This window comes from Mus musculus, chromosome X (assembly GCF_000001635.26).
Source record: "Mus musculus strain C57BL/6J chromosome X, GRCm38.p6 C57BL/6J".
Classification (NCBI taxonomy): Eukaryota; Metazoa; Chordata; class Mammalia; order Rodentia; family Muridae; genus Mus; species Mus musculus.
Window position 1 is genome coordinate 23,242,111 of NC_000086.7, and position 18,476 is coordinate 23,260,586.

The window sequence follows — 18,476 nt, forward strand, 5'->3', positions numbered from 1 at the left end:
ATTATTATTATTCATAATTAACTTTGCAGAGAAAATAGTACATGACAAATATTTCAAACTAAAAAAATTAAATGAATGAAAATCTTGATCTAAGTCTGTTTGTAAATTGAGGAATTGCTACAAAATATTATAGTGATATGATGTCATAGAGACAAAGAACTAATTAAATTGTTTTATTCAAAAGATTTGTGTCGTGTGTGTGTTACACAAATGTGTGTGTTTTACATGAATGTATGTATGCACACTGTATGCATGTGTTGTTCCTGTTGAGGCCAGAAGAAATCCCCTGGAACTGCAGTTACATTGGTTGTGCTGGAAGACCAGCTGGGGCTCTTAACCAGTAAGCTATTTCTCCAGCCCTTTACTTTTATTTTTTAGTGATAGAAATGAAGACAGCTTATTAAAGAAGAGAACAAGAGTATGCTAGAGGCCTGGGACAGGAGTAGGCTCAAAAGCCCTAACGTAATATCTTTAAAGTATGTAATTAAAAACAAGACAATTTCCCATTACCTTTTCAACATATAAAGATATGTTTTTTAACTTTATAAATAATTTTAACTATTCTGATTTATAGACTTAATCATCAGTAGTTTATGTTCATTTCAGTGTTCTCTTTCCTATAACAACAAAGAAAATGATACAACAATAACAAAATTGCCAGATCCCATAAAATATAATCCTAATTATTACCCTAAGAGAAAAACAATAATCTTAAAGGATGATGAAATTAGACAGAGGTTGATTTTCTTCTATTGAGCCCCAGGCTCTGTTACGCAAAGGTGGAATTCTAACACGAAAGTGAATTTGTTATATTTAAAGCTATCATTTAAAACTGCTGCATAAATTCTTTCTGGATCTCGTTTTGCCAATTCACATTTTACTAGCCACCATTCTTCATCTACTTGCATGATTAAGAATTAGAAGCAGCTCACAGTCAGCTATTGGATGGATCACACGGCCCCTAATGGAAGAGCTAGAGAAAGTACCCAAGGAGCTAAAGGGATCTGCAACCCTAGAGGTGGAACAATATGAACTAACCAGTACCCTGGAGCTCTTGTCTCTAGCTGCATATGTATCAAAAGATGGCCTAGTCGGCCATCACTGCAAAGAGAGGCCCATTGGACTTGCAAACTTTATATGCCCTAGTACAGGGGAACGCCAGGGCCAAAAAGGGGAAGTGGGTGGGTAGGGGATTGGGGACGGTGGGTATGGGGGACTTTTGGGATAGCACTGAAAATGTAAACGAGGAAAATACCTAATAAAAATAAATTAAAAAAAAAGAATTAGAAGCAATGTTTCTTTTCGAAGCTCCAATTTGATTAGTGCTTCAGTTATTTGAGCAATAACTTCAATATTTCAGCCTAAGCATTTTGTTTCAGCACAGTTTTTAAAATATAGGATCATTTTAATAAAAATATTACCTATAATAGCTTAGCTCAGGAAATAGGGAAAAGAAAAATACCCTCCTATGTAAAATAGTCATAGTATCTTGAAACTTGAAGTTCTAAGTAGAAAAGCCCCACCAGAATATTGTTTTTCTTATTTCACTTTTACTTGCTGAGAAGCGAGAAATAATTTAAAGCTAAATAGTGGTTCCACTAAGAAACATCAGGAAAACAAAACAAAACAAAACCAAAAAAACAAAGATCCTGGGACTAACAATCTACTAATTTTCTAATATATAAGTTCAAAGAATGCGAGGGAGGAGATTCCTACCAAAAAAGCACACAGACACATCAGAGTAAGCAAGAGGAATTATAAACAAGGTAGAATGATGTTCAGAAAAAGTTGCATTTACTAGAAGTTCACAGGCAAGAAAATCTGCGAAGTGGCCAAAGAATGAACTGTAGCACAAGTAAATATGGCTAATATGAAGCTTCCTCAGTACATAGGAGGCAGCTTGTCTGCTGAAGCTATTGGGAACAAAACACCCATGGAAGGAGTTACAGAGACAAAGTTTGGAGCTGTGACGAAAGGATGGACCATGTAGAGACTGCCATATCCAGGGATCCACCCCATAATCAGCTTCCAAACGCTGACACCATTGCATACACTAGCAAGATTTTATCGAAAGGACCCAGATGTAGCTGTCTCTTGTGAGACTATGCCGGGGCCTAGCAAACACAGAAGTGGATGATCACAGCCAGCTATTGGATGGATCACAGGGCCCCCAATGGAGGAGCTAGAGAAAGTACCCAAGGAGCTAAAGGGATCTGCAACCCTATAGGTGGAACAACATTATGAACTAACCAGTACCCCGGAGCTCTTGACTCTAGCTGCATATGTATCAAAAGATGGCCTAGTCGGCCATCACTGGAAAGAGAGGCCCATTGGACATGCAAACTGTATATGCCCCAGGGGAACGCCAGGGCCAAAAAAAATGGGAATGAGTGGGTAGGGAAGTGGGGGGGAGGGTATGGGGGACTTTTGGGATAGCATTGGAAATGTAATTGAGGAAAATATGTAATAAAAATATATTAATTTAAAAAAAAGAATGAATAACATGAGCCAGGCGTGGTGGCGCACGCCTTTAATCCCAGCACTCGGGAGGCAGTGGCAGGCCGATTTCTGAGTTCGAGGCCAGCCTGGTCTACAGAGTGAGTTCCAGGACAGCCAGGGCTATACAGAGAAACCCTGTCTTGAAAAAGCAAAAAACAAAACAAAACAAAAAAAGGAATGAGTAACATAATCTTGGAAAGAATATTAAGTGTTCATGATAATGAAGGCATCTCAATGTTATAAGCCTTAGGTACAGTAAGTATTTCAAACACATAACTTCTGAATTACTGGAAATGTTCAAACATATAAAATCACTATCATTCCATCTCTAAATAAAGCTGTTTTTAAATAGTTATTTTGAAAAATTCATCTGTACTAATCTTATAGGAATATAGTAATGTTAAATATAGTTGAATGTGGTAGTTCATGCTTTTAATCCCAGCACTTAGGAGGCAGAGGCAGATCTCTGTTGCATGTGAAGCCAGCCTAGCCTGGTCTAAACTGAGCCTTATAGGTCAGCCAAGTGAGACCCTGTCTCAAAAATGTATGTACATATAAAAATATATACACATTATCTCTGTGTCTCTGTGTCTGTCTCTGTCTGTCTCTGTCTCTCTCTCTCTCTGTCTCTCTGTCTCCGTCTGTCTGTCTGTCTCTCTCTGTCTCTCACACGTGCACACACACACACACACACACACACACACACACACACTAAATTTGGCCATCTTCTTTCAGAAAAAGTAATTGATGAAAATATCTGAAGTTATAAACATGAAACTTTTGTTAGATAATAGGTCAATATGCTTCTTGTTAAGCACTATCTCTGAAGAAATCATAGCACTTTCCCTAGTTGGCTTCAAGGTGAGTATGTGTTGCTAAGCTCAGCGGGAAGTGATATAAAAGGGTCTGCAAACATAAGATGTAAAGGCTACTACAAAATTAATTCTTGAACTTGTGAAATTGTGAAAATACATTCAATACAATCGCAGTTTACTTGAAGCTGTCACATGGTGTTAGTAACAAGAAGCTACGGGAAAATAGTTGTTAACACTATGGGATTGGCATAAAAAGATTAAAATGAAATTTAGTATACAGATTTAGTAATGTTGGCAAACAGTCCCATGAGAGATTAATAAACTTCATTTACACTATTTGGTAGTAATGATACAAGTCAATAATATATCTCCATATTGTCATAAAACCTTATAAAATAGCAATTAACTGAAAATTTTACAAGTAATTATGATAATCATTTGAGTACTCTAAAATGGTAAGAAATATATTAAAAACAGATTTCAATAGTATAATTAAATGAGCATTGGCAGACTTATAAAGCTTGTAATTTTAATTGTTCCTTTTTAATATGCTTAAATTTTTATTTTAATTTGAATTGACTCATATATTACTTATACAAATTTACTGGTACATAGTGATGTTTATATATGTATATGTATATATGTATATGTATGCTGCATAATAATTAGATTAATTAGCATATGCATGATCTTAACCATTCATAATTTCTTCATTATAACAACATTTAAAATATTCTTTTATAGCTATTTTGAAATATATGAAACATTATTAGAAATAGTCATTCTGCTTTGCTATTATAGAATACCAGAATACTCCTATGTAACTCTATTTTTGTACCTACTAACCAGTTTCTCCATAAACCTTATTTAACACGACATTCCCTGGAGTCTGGTAACCACTATATTCCTCATATAAGTGTGAACAAATTTTCCTATGTGTATGACTTATTTCACTCAATATAATATACTCTAAGCTTATCCTTGTTAACTGTAAATGATAGGAATACATTCTTTTCATCATTCTATTGTGTACTTACATTTTTGTTATTGATTCACTTGTTGATAAGGAGCATCTTATTAATATAGAAATTAGGTGATGTTTTCCCAAAATTTAGTGTTTTAAGGAAGAGTTCATGTTCAAAAGTCTTAAGAGGCCAAGGAGCAAATTACTAATATTAAAGTTGACAGTTATAACCAACTATAGGAAAATATATTATCTATCAAAGAGTGAACTAGCTAGTACATAACACTTCACTATTATTTTAATTGTAATCACAAAATCAGGCCCCAGGAACTATAGAAATCTTGTTATCTCTGAATGAGCCAGAGAGTTTTCTGAAGTAAAACTAAGGGTCTTGACTAAAATAAATCAGTATCTGTAGGAACAGAGTAACTGTTATCCAGTTCATTGATTAGTTGATATAGAGCTAACCACTCTTCAGCGTAATATGTTCTAAAGACTAAAGATTCACATCTTTGCAAGTTTGCACTTAACTGCTAGTTCTTAAGATTGAGTCCCCATATTCAAAGAAGGGAAAAAAAAAAAAAACAGCCAAGCCTGTTTAAACAGAACGCTAGAAGCTCAAATTACTTTTCTATGCAATTCTATACAAGAAGTCTACTATATAAAATTAAGTCAAGTGTATAAAATCAATGAACTAAATCTAAGTTAAAGTATATGAATTATTTAACAAGTTAAGGTACATACATTTATCAAATATAATTAGTATTCCACATCATCTGACTATAGAAAAGGATTTTGTTGAATGATTCCACTTTATAAAATTCACTGGTTTTATTTCCCATTAATTTCTACACCACGTGTTATACAGCATCTTTTTCTGATGATGAGTATTACATGACTATACAATTAAGCCGGTCTCTAACTCTAAATGAACATGTATGACAAGAAAAATAAAATATAACAACATCTTACCCCAGATATGAGAAACACTTTGCAGAAGTCTAAAACCGGAAGAATCTGAAGAAAGCTGGCGGCTTCCAGCGTATCCTGAAGGGTGTCCATGTTAAGAGAAAGCTTTGCAGTATAGATGAAATCAATAATTTTCCGTAGACCCACTCTGCTCACGCCATGAAGCTTAATGCACATCAGCTCTTGTTCTTTCATTCCACCTTAAGTGAAAAGTTAGTCAATTAAGTGGAGGTGGATCATTAAGGTCAGGCTTGGTTCTGCCAGTAATTAGATGCAGCAAAACCAAGGGAAAGTCTTATTCCAAGTAAGCATCCATTCCACACTTTTGCTTTTGTACATTTTTACAGCTAAAAGGACACTTGAAGCAATTCTATCCATACTAATGGAGATCATATATAATACAAGCGCTTTCAAATGGTCTGTCATTTCATATCGTTTGATGGATTAAAGACCATATTATAGAAGCACAGAGTCTGTGATTGTCCACTCAGATATTTTTTAAAAGTCTATGAAGTAGAACAGATGGTAGAAAACATGATTTAAATAGCACCACACACAACTACACAGATTAGTGACTATTTCTTTTGAAAGTGTTTTTTTAGAATGACAAAAAGCAAAATACTGGATTTTGTGTTTGGAATTATATATTACATATATATTGTATGTGTGTTATATATTAGATATATGCATACGTACACACACAGATGTCCCCCAGTTTATTAATGTGAACACAGAGTGTCAAAAGCCAACCTACCTGTGAACATAGCTTTGAAGTAGTCACTAGCAGATGCCATCATGACTCTGTGCACAGGGTAAGCATCATCTGTATCACCTGGCATCAGTGTCACATCACAAAGCAATCCATCAAGCCGAAGCTGGTCAAAGCCCTGTAACAAGCATACAAGTTGAGTAAGGAATGGAGAAAACGTGTACAATCTCTCTGTGCTAAACTTATGCTTACAAGCTCATACATCTAGGGTATTTTGAAAACAGAGCCAAAAGAGTTCTCAAAAAGAAAGAAAGAAACAAAAAAAACACTGCTTTGTTTATTTATCTATAGATTTAACTACATGAAACAATAGACTACTAAGGCTAATTTACATTAGGAACAAATAGGGTAAGCATGTTGAAATCACTTACTGGGACATTTATTTTCCCTAATTGGAGGAAAAAAAGATGACCATTTACACTTCTATTTTTCCCACACATGAAATAAAAAACTTCGACCTTCCAGAATTGCTTTCCATAATCACATGGATAGTAGTGCTGTAGAACTTTAATAGATTATTTTGCATTTTGATGACTTTTCCCCCCTTGAGACAGAAAGGGAGAGGGTATTTATCTGTATCAAGTGCAAGACTGGGGTTCATTTTATCATCTGAATTGTTTACCCTCTCAGAGAATTAAGGATTATACTTTAAATATTCCAATACTCAGCTTACTGCTGCTGCTGTTTGGCCAATTATCTTTCAAGTCAAAGATTTAATTATCTTTGATAAAAGGAGTGTAGGGAGTTTCAATAGGAGACTTCATTGTCTCCAAAGGCTTAAAGGATTAGCACAGAATGAACAGGCTGGCCCCTACAGTGCATAGGAAGGACAGGCCCCAGGGAGAAGAGTATTGTTGGTTAACTCCTTCAGGTGCCCTGCAACCAGGGCAGTTGCCTCTACTCCCTGTCTCTACTCTTAGGAGAATGAAATGCTTTGATTTCAATAGTCAATTTCCACAATGTATGTGTATCACACATGTTTTACAAGATGAATGAAATAACTTACTTTATTAAAAATAATGAACAGAGTCATAAACAACTGCTAAAAGGGATATGGAAGTAGATAATGAAGCAAAAAGAAAGACTGTGACAGGCTCAATCTGTACTTTCAAAGAAACGTTTCATTATAAAACAAAACGGGTGATAGAAAGTGATATAAATCACGCTCTAAGATTATAGTAAGCTAACAGATATAAATAACAGTACGAACAGATATAAATGATTACTTGATTTCAAAGCCTCAAATAAAGTCATGTTTCAGAGATTTAAGAAACAACTTAAGAACCAAAAAAGGTATAATTTACTAAGAATACAATTCTGAAAATATTGATTCTACCCATAGGTATAATATAAACCACAATATAAACTTCCCATTATAATTTTAAAGTTACTTTTGAAAGTAAATATGTGGTTTAATAGAATTGAAACTTCAGAGAGGTTATCTGATCCAATCATTGCTCCTCTAGGGAGAGAAAAATATTCACATGTTATATGTATACTTTAGAACAGAAGGACATATTTGTGTATCTCCACAAATGAATTGCATGTTTTTGCTCACAGTTACAAAACTTTTCATAAACAGCCCTGTCCTTTGCCAATATAAACACTATTAAACCAAACATCTGCAACTCATTCCTTGCCTTTCTTATTCAGAAATGCAGATATAAAAGAATAGCAATGCATTTTGCCAAAGCAATGTCCACTTGGAGAAAGTATTCTAATTCTTAAGACAGGAACTGACACTTACTATTTGTTTAAGGAGTAAAATGTGCAGTAAGTCTATGGCATATGCCTTTAAAATTCAGTGAGTGCCCATCCATAAGCACTGAATGCTTATCACTACTGCTGTAGTGATAAGACTGTCACTCAGCTGAGAAGCAGCCCAGGAAGTTTGGGGAACAGTACTTTTGAATTCACCAAGGTTTTTGCATATCCTTGGTCAAAATGTTCAAGTTAGGACAGCCCTACTTCATTCAGAAGCTAACAAATAGTACTTTAACATCATGTAAGCGTGGTGGGGAGAACACTAGCTTTTTGTCCTATTAACCAGGAACTAGAAACCTAGCTTTTCTTAAGAAAACAATTAGAATGTGTTTAAAGTCCTTGCTTGTGAAAGAATTGTAAAGGTTGAAAATTAGAAAAAAAAATAGAATTAATCCAGTGTTTAAGGAGAAAAGTTTGGATCCAATGCTTACCCTTTCTTCATCAAATAAATTTGAAGAAAAAAGGTTATAAATGTACATTTTTTAAAAGTCAAGACACATAAGGATAAATCCTGGTGTAGTGGCACATGCCTATATAACAATGAAGAGCTTTGTATCTCAGTGTGCAAAGACAAACTATATTCTATCCCATTTCAGTACATACCACGGCACTTTGATGGTCTTACAACATTTGAAATTACAATTGATGCAACAATGAACTTCCTATGGAAGGAAGGTCACATTCCTTAATATCTGGACAGCTCAGCTTAGCTAAGATATCAAGAGACCTCATCCTCATCACAAAGTAAATCATTTGGCATTCACTCACACTACCATGAAAAACTCAACCCTTTCTTAGTACAAGTTAGTATCGTAAAAGGCCTTTGAATCTGCCTTCAATACATCTATTTTTTGTTCTCATTCTCACTCTTTTCTTTTTAACTCTCAATTTTGAGGATTTCATATCCAAGTGCTGGATTTGCATCATGGTTAACCCATTTCCTCCCTTGTTTTTCCCCTACCCGCTTTCTCTTAACACACACACATACACTCACACACACACACACACACACACACACACACACACACTCACACTACTGAGTACATTTAGAACAATCCTGGTGTTTGGGGCTGTACCACTTGGGTTTGTATCTATCAGAGGGCCTGTCTGTGGAAAGACTAAGTCTCTCTCTCCCAGCATCCAGTGATTGCTTATATTTATTCATCTAGACATGAGACCTTGTGAGAATTCCCCCACCTACACTGGAATGTCAACTGATGCTGTTATTATGCAGGTCTTGTTTAGGCAGCTGTATTGTTGAGATTCATGGGTGTAACTTCTGTCCCTTTGAGAGAGAAGACACTATCTTGAAGCAGACGCCTAAGTTCTGTAGCTCTTACAACCTTCCTATCCTCTCTTTTGTTATTTTTCCCTGAGCCTTTTAGGGGTGGTCATGCAACTGTACCAATTGGGTGTTGGAATGGAATAATCTGTTCTCTGCATTCTATCACAATTATCTCACTATCTTTTCTTCTCATTAACTCTAGAAAAGATATTAGAGATCATGTACAAAGAGTACCCTTTCATTACAAAAATAATTTTCTCTCACCGACTTTATACTCATTTCCTTTATATAATTTCTATGAACTTAGGTTTCCCTCTACACATAAAAAGTTCAGTTTGATGGACATTGTTTAACCTCTAGCTAACTTTTAAGGGTGTCCTCAAACTTGCTTCCTTGATTTCAATTCTCTTTTCTGTCTCAGCACTTCTCTTCTCTGTTAGTGCATTTCTGCTGGGTCTTGGTTCTCATGTAAGAGAAACATCTTTGTCTTCAACTTCTACATATTTACTTTTTCTCCTATAAATCTCCCTATATATTTCTATATATCTTCTATATTCTTTTGGGGCAAGAAAGGACTATGATGTTTTTACCTTCCTGACATTAAATTTAATCAATGTAGCAAAGGTTCAAATATTATGAAAAAGAGGCACATACATAAATACCCTAAAAGAATTAGATATATTCATCTAACAAATGTCATAATTATTGTATAAAAGGGAAGGATGAGTTGATCCTATGAAATTATAATATCAAAATAAGCAACAATAACATTTAAAAGTTGGTTGGATAGCAACAGCACTCAAATAAAATGTATGATCATCATGCAAAAGGCAACTCTGATGTATAGTATGGTATTAAAGATAATGAGATAAGCAAATATTTCTACTTATTTATGCATTACAAAGAATTTAGTAGCATAACTAATGTGATGACTATAATTTCCCAAGAAGAATGCGCAAAAACAGGAAGCTCATCTTTACAAGAACAATAAAAGTTATTGATGGAAAATGTATTGTCCAAACAAGGATGGAAGATTTTAAGAACCGAAGAAGGAAAGGTTAAGTAATGAGTTTAAGGAGATGTCACAGATTTGATCAAAACAAAATGAGCTTCACTTTTATGAGGCTGCCCCTCATGTGATTCAGAGGACAGAAAAGAAGAGATGCACTTAAGTTAAAAGAGATACATAGGCTGGAAATAATAAAAGTTTATATTAGTACTAAACGCTATTGCCATTATGTAACATGGCTTGTACTTTCAAAACATCTAATGGCTCTCTATTATTATGTGTCCAACTACTGCTTTTCAAAGACTTCTCAAGTTTGGCTTTAACCCAACTATACACCCATAACTTTTATGACCCTATGTACTGCAACCAATCATATGACCTTTTATTTCTGCCATTATTCTTCACATGGATGGCTTCCCTCCTTCAAAGCCTAATTTAAATTTGACCCTCTTGAGATACAAACTATTAGCAATCAAATCTCCTCTAAAATAATTAGACAACCTTGTTCTGGCTCTCAATATTTAGCATTCAAGTTTAGCTTATAAATTTTTGTTTCCAGAGAAGGCAAACTAGCTGCATTTTTCTTCATGTTACCTTTAGAAACACCTTAAACCAAGACAACATATATGAAAAATAGACCAAAAGGGCAGTATCTGTAAAAATTTAGGAAACAAATTAGATGGATCTTTAATTGTTACAACATGCTGCCTGGAAAGAGGGACAGCATAGGAACCCCAACAAAACTCAATTTGGAAAGACCAAGATGATTAGGGAGATATCCTTGGAGAGATGCCTTCTCATGCCCCTTCTTCCCCAAACTCCACCAGCTAGTAGACCAAGGCAAGGCAAGGACTTGAGCAATCATGCTTCCTGCAAGTAGTCATCTAGTGTTTCATGGCAGTGCCTAAAATACCAAGGAAGAAGCAGCTGTCTTTTTGTATGATGATTTGCATGCTAGCCCATGTGGTAAGTGCTCACTTTTTTTATCCTCTATATCAGGATCAAGACATGGGTGTAGTTGTTGTATGTATATGTATCACAGGAGAGAATAAAGCCCCAGCTTTTAGATCATGGAGACAGTCCTGATAAGTGGAAACTACTGGGAAAATGGTCAATATGAAGTTGTACAACCAAGAGATACCACAAAGTGTCGTACTGTGAAAAATTGTTCAAGAATTTAAAAAGGAACAGATTATTAATATACATGACAAAGTACATGGGTCAAAAAGACTAGACTATATAAAAGAAGTCAATCTCAGTATCTTACAGGTTATATTATATTTGGGGGTTCTTTTGCATAAACAAAGTAACAGAAAATAGATTGTAGTTCCCAAGAGTGAGGAGATGGAACCACCTAGAGGTAATGAAAAACAAGGTGTAGTCATGTAATCATTCTATGTCAGCATAATTGTAAAGATTAAATGAAATGACATATTTACAATGCTTACACAAGTACATTAAGGTAAAAAAAATTCACATTCACTGTGTGTTCTAATTTATAAAGTAAAAAGTAAGAAGATAGTAAAATACACTGAGTTGATAGTAACTAAAACACAGCTGGCATCAATATAGTATCAAACAGACTTCAGAACAAAGACTAATTTGCAAGGGAGAATGTGAATCATTTTATGATACAGACATTAATTAAACAAGAGTATATAGATATCATTAAATGTTTCTGTTTTGTAAGTGCAGAGTTTCAATATACATGAGGCCCAAACTAGAATAACCAGAGAGAGAGAGAGAGAGAGAGAGAGAGAGAACAAAAGAGGTTCACCCTTGTAGTTATAGATTTCGATTCTGACTCCCTTGTTGGCCTTAAACTATGATAGAAACCAGTAAGGGTATAGATGATATAACCATATCAGTCAACCTGATCTAGCTAAGGTCAAGTAGCTAGACCCAGAGACTGGCTCAACATTGGTGCAATAATGGCACTTATTTCATTGGGTAAACAATAGCTGTCTACCTGGACTTACAACCGACTCAATAGGAGGAAATTCACGCCTGGTGCCAGAAACCCAGCCAACTACCCATGGCTGGTGTGGTTACAGATCTTAGAGCAAAGACAACTATGGTTATTTTCTAAACCAATATAATTTCTAATTGTATTCAGTTAAGTGTAGCTCTTACTCATTATTATTGCAGAGATCCAGAAGTGGTCAAAAGGCATACAACAACTGACCATGGATGTGCTCCCCCAAATGATACACTTACAATGCAACCTCTATGCCTAAGGCTTGTAATAAAAAATAAAACTGCCATGATCAACAACCCAAACATTTACTTTAAACTAAACATACCATGACACTAAACCAGTAGAAAGCAAGACACATTACTTTGCCTAATCTTTTTAAACAACCCTACTTTAAACATTCTACTAGCTAGGTAATAATGGAAGGTTATAAGATAATATATTACAGTGACTTTAGCACTAAAACTAAGTGGAGAAAATAGCTAAAGTGGACAAAAACATGGGAAGATCAGTATAATAGTCACTAGGATGGGAGGCTCAATGGTCAGAACAGAGAGGCATTTTTAATTTTTTTATGGGTTTAAGTAACTATAGACAATATCCAGAAAGTTGTTTCTATTCAATAAAAGAAGTGTTCAGCAACAAGCATGTATAGCTACCAGCTAGAGCATGGTACCCTTGTTATGCCTTCCTTGTCCTAAGAACAGGGCTTCCAAATACCAAATCATATTTTTTTTTTGGTAGAGGAAGAGAAGAACAGGCAAAGAAGGAAATAATCTGTGTAATATTACTATTTCTATGAAGAATAAAATTTACTATATCATTGTATAAATTGTTAGCTTCTACTGATATGTTTTTAAAATCATGGCTAATGATCACCAATTAATTGTAAGAGATTGAATTTCAAAAGGTAAAATGGTTTACAACAAAATTAGACTATAAATATGTGTATAGATTCAGAAAACCTGGCTCAATTATGTGTCATCTAAATGGGTATTTGAATCTTGGCAGGCCTCCTAACTTCTGTGACATTCAGTATCCCTTCATACAAGGTGGTTATGACAATGCTTGCCATTTCTGTCTCATGATCTATTTTCAGGCATCAATGAGGCAAGGCTATACATAAATACATCTCAAACTGCCATCTAAATTTATTCATCCCATAAATAATACTCATAAGAACAGCAAAACAGGCACTGAGTGGATCCTCTATGCCAAGTACGAAGCTAAGCTCTTTATTTGCATTGCCTTATTTAATGATAGAGAACACTAAAAAAAAAAAATCAAAGCTGGATATTGATGGAGAATACTCATGTACACCAGCACTACAACACAAGGCATACAAAAAGAACATTTAAATACAAGGTCTGGAAAATCCTCCCAAGAGCTGACATTCCTCAAGGGCTGAATTATATGGATATAGTAGAAGCTGGTAGTTGCTTTAGTCATACAATAACTTAAATAGGAGAAACATATCAATGGTTGTTAAGCTGCAGTTAGATAGAAATAAAGAGTTTTGGTGTGCTATTGCCTAGCAGGGTATGTATAGATAACAAGCATTTATGACAAAGTTTGAAAAGCTAGAAGGAAGGATTTAAAAACCTTTTTACCAGAAAGAAATGGTAAATATTTGAAGAGACATAATTAATTTTATTTAAACATTATAAACCTATCATGTAGCAATAATACCACTAATTACTATGTATAATTTCATGTTTTATGTGTCTGATAAATATATGTAAAAAATACCCCCAAAAGCAAAAGTAGAAGCATGTTGCCAAAATGTACCATTTAAGATGAGTCATTATGAATGAATAGAAATAAGTAAACAGAATAAAGAAAGGAAAGGACATTCTAGGGAGAAGAAAGAGGAATAAGAACCACAATATATGAAAGAATGGTGTAAACTTTGAGGGCAGTGAAAAATTCAAATTCTTCTATGCTAAATTCACACTCTTCTATGCTAATGACAAAGAAAGGGATAGGTGGTGGATTATGCATTAAAAATGACATAGCTATAACAAAACAATGAACAAATATAAGACTGAAGCTATTGTGAGAAATGTTGGCAAACCATTTATCAGATAAGTTTTTGTATCTATGTTATAAAAGACAGTATTTATTATTGAATGCTAGAAAGATAAGTGTCCCAATTCAGAACTGAGCCTAAATTCTAAACAGATATTTCCCCAAAGATGGCATAAAAATGACCATAAGCACAAATGAAAAGCTGTTCAACATAATTAGTAATTGGGGAAATGCAAATCAAAGCCACAAGTAGAACTTCACACCTGCTCAGAGGGACATGATGCAAAAACAAAATGAAAAACTGTCAAGAAGAATATACTACATGCTTTCTTTACTATACTACATGTCAAGGAAATGTATATATATTTGTGTGTGTGTGTATATATATGTATATATATATGTATATATATATAATATATAATGTGTAATATTTAATTTTCATATATTTCACCTAGATTACAAATAAGGAAACTGGTCCAGGGAGATAAGTGATTTTTCTCAAAGTCAGATAACTAGCTAGTAATACTATAATTGGACTTCTAGTTTGGGCTGCACTCTACGAAGCAGGATATTCTCACTACTGTTTGGAAATGGGTAATCATTAAGGGCAAGAATTCCTAAAAACAGTTGCTCCCCATGGAACAATCACCCCTCTCAAGCTGGAGTTTGTATTGTTGCTAATTTTAACACAATGATAATATTTATATATTAAACACTTCTCTGGCTTATTCCCTTGACAACCACCCATCCAAAATTAGATAGAAAAAGGTTCCCTGTTAGTGCTTGGTCTTAAAAATCTGTTTGTGGGAACATACTCAAAAATATTTAATTAATGCTTTGAGGATTTCATACAATTTTAATATATTTCCTCTCCAACCTCTTCCCAGATCTATGCACATACCTCTCTAAGCACCCAACTTTGCTGCCTCTGCTGCTGCTTCCTCCTCTTCCTCCTCCTTTAAGTCATCATTTTCAATTTGCATAGCCCATGTGCAAGACCTGCCCTAGAGTGTAGCTCATTTACTTATGGGTCACACTATTAAAGAAAGCAAACTTTTTGTTTTTTTCTAAAGAAAACAAAGCTCTTTCTGAAGTTATCAAATGCCAATAGCCCCTCAGCTAGGGGTGGGACTTTGTACTGATCCCAGTTCCCCTGCAAGCTAGGATTTTTGTCTGTCTTGAGTTTGCACTGGTCTTGCACATGCTGGCATAATTACTGTAAGTTCAAATGTGCATTTGTTCTATCGAGTCTGGAAAACACTATTTCTTCATACTCATCCACTTCTACCTCTGGCTCTTACACTATTGATGATTCTTGAAACTTTGTGGGAGGGGTGTGACACAGATTTTCCATTTAGGTCTAAACATTTTCTTTATTCTGTTTTTATCTGCACACTGAACAGTTGCTAGTCTCTCTGAATACTGAAAGAAGTAGCTTTTCTGGTGAGGGTTGAGATTTACACTGATCTGTGGGTAGAGCAACAGGTCATTAGGAGTTGTTTTAATACTATGTCATTTTAGCAAATAAATAGTACATTCTCTCCTATGACCAAGACCAGGATAGGCAGAGGATATTGCTCGAATAACAGATTTAAGTATGGGCTCTATCTCCTGGAGTGGGTTTTATATCCAAGTAAACATTACTATTCCTAACATTGTCATGCCAGAAAAGTCATTACTGTACCTCACAGAGGTCACAACTGAGTAACATTGAGGATTGTTATTCTCTTTCAGTAGACTACACAGCCCCTTCTAGCCAGCAGGGGCAAAGCTTCCATGTCTGTACTTGCTTTAATTTCTTATGTTTTATGACTCAAGTGTGTAGTGTTTTCATCAATTAGGTCTTGCAATCAATTTCTGGAGGTTAACCAAGAGTAAAGGCAATAACCTACAATACTTAAGGATCTTTGGAATATCACTATCCCCAAACTCAAAAAGATAAGCAGATCCTGGTACTAGTGTTTATATTTGCTTGCACACAGTGTCTAGTTGGACTATTGTTCACCAATTTTAGGATAATGCCACTTAAGTTCTTTTTGTGTATGTATTATGTATATATTTGAGGATGCTTCTACAGTAGTAGGTTTCCATATGGCTTTTTCAAAAGACCTCTAGTATTTGTTTTCCCTCCCTAGATTCCCTCCTCCACTTTGACCTCCTATTCACCATACCATTTAATCCTCCTTATTTCATTATTCCTCTTTGTACCTCTGTATCACTATATTCTATCTGCCTTTCCCAGAAAGATTCCCTCCTTCCATATGGCTCCTTACTATTTAATTTCTGTGAGTATTGCAAAATAAGCACACATATGTAAAAACTCATAACTAACATCTACATATGAGAGAAAATGTGGTGTTTGCCTATCTGGGGCTGGGTTATATCACACAGGATGACTGTTTCCAGTTTCACTCATTTATTTATCTGTGTATGTCACAGTTTTATTTTTCATAAAAGTTCAATAATATTCCATTGTGTAAATGCACATTTTTGGTTGCCCATCCCATTTCCTGCCTATTATGAATATAGCATCAGTGAACATGGATGAGCAAGCATTTCAATGGTAAGATGTAGAATCCTTTGAGTGTCCAAGAGTATAGCTGGATTGAATGCTAGATTGATTTTCAGCTTCTTGAGAAATCTCTACACTGATTTCCAGAGTGACTGTACCAGTCTGTAATCCCAGCTATTATGACTGGGTTAAGATGAAATATCAAAGTAGTTTTAATTTGCATTTGCCTCATGGCTAAGGATGGTGAATATTTTTAAGTGTTCCTCAGACATTTGTACGTATCTTTAGTTATTCTGTTTAGGGGACTGAGATTGGAAGACTGCTTCAGTTCAAGGCCAGCTTAGCCTACATAGTGAGCTTCAGGACATTCCAGGGTACAGAACAAGATCTTGTCTTAAAATAAATAAACAAAAAAGTAGAATGTATCTGTGTACTGAATTGAAAGAATATATGACTAAATGGCAAAAACATAAAACCTTAGTAGGAAAACATTTAAGCTATTTTTAATGTTCCTCTGCTATAACAATAACTTATAGTCTATCTCTCTATCATCTTATCTATTCATCCATAGAGAAAAGATTCCACTTTTCTTGGCAGAGGAAGATTCTTGCCTCTATACAATGGTGCTACTGTAATTTGACCCTCAATATATTCTGTGGTTTCCTTATCTGAAAATTCAACAACAGGGAATGAACTGTATAGTAAAGTCCACCCTAGTATGTTTGCATATATACTGAATATGGTATTTCAGTACTTTGTTCATTTCATCTGTCCCTAAACAATTCAATACAGTACCTATTTACATAAAGTTTAAACTGTTATTAAGTCAATAGTCTAGAGATGATTTTAAGTATACAGAAGATATACTCAGGATATAGGGAAACACTATGCTAGTTCATGTAATAAACTTGAGAAGATTTTGGTCCCTGCGGTCAGTTCTGGAAATAATTTCCTGTGGATACTGGGTGAACACTGTATATTCTCTGGGTTAAAGTACCACCTGGGAAGTTGCTAGAAATAGGAACTACTAGGCCACACCCAAGACTTTTGATTCAGTATCTTTGGGTTGAGAGTCAGTACTCAGTGTTTTAATAAGTCCTTCTAATGATCCTAACATGCACTAAAATTTGGGAGCCATAGCTATGAACTATAGTAGTGATCACTACTAAATTTAACACATTAAAATTAGCAGGGTTACAATGAGTGGCCTAAAGACATGAATATGAGTATATATCCCTCATAAGCATTGTACAGATAACTCAGGCTTTTTATATTGCTTTAAAAGGTTTTTTTTTTTTTTTTTTTTTTTTTTAGTACAAGGCCATTAAAGTAGCACAAATGTTTTCACTTATGTCCTTGATATCTTCTTAACTCCTTAGTTTTCCCTTACCTGGGCCAGAAAACCCCAACATTTATACTCTATGTATGTATACAGTATCAAGGTGCTATAAGACTGAACCACCTTCCTCCCTGACCCTCATATTTCTGTTGAGAACATCCAAAGGACAACAAACTTTAAAACTTACTGCCAAGATTTTAAAGATTTTAAAGATCAGAAAAAAAGGTAATATAGAAATGCCCTGCTCAGAACTTATACTTTAGAGATAAAAAAAATTGATTCTAGAGACATTACACTAAACAGATCTTGCAATAAGTATTAGCATCATCTTTCATTATATTATGACTACTTCAGTGTAGTTGATCATGAGCAAATATATTCATAAAATCCACCTAGAAAGATTTAATTTTAAGATACATTTAGAAAGTTATATATACATATACATATATATATGTGTGTATATATAATTTATTATAAGTATTATTTAAAATGATATATATTCTTACGTAGCAGAAAAGACTGGCTGATTTTAGTTCTATCTGGAAGGT

At 34.6% G+C, this 18,476-nt stretch overlaps 1 protein-coding gene across 17 annotated transcripts in view; it reads right to left on the bottom strand.

Moving 5' to 3' along the window:
• Positions 1–18,476, bottom strand: part of Klhl13 (kelch-like 13) — a 145,891-nt gene that overhangs the window by 22,840 nt on the left and 104,575 nt on the right. For all 17 annotated transcript variants that reach the window (NM_026167.4, NM_001290476.2, NM_001310466.1 and 14 more), the window contains 2 exons: positions 6,002–6,134; positions 5,251–5,447 (listed from right to left, as the gene is read on the bottom strand). In NM_026167.4, the coding sequence (NP_080443.1) occupies positions 5,251–5,447; positions 6,002–6,134 (330 nt within the window). The remainder of the gene's footprint in view (positions 1–5,250; positions 5,448–6,001; positions 6,135–18,476) is intronic.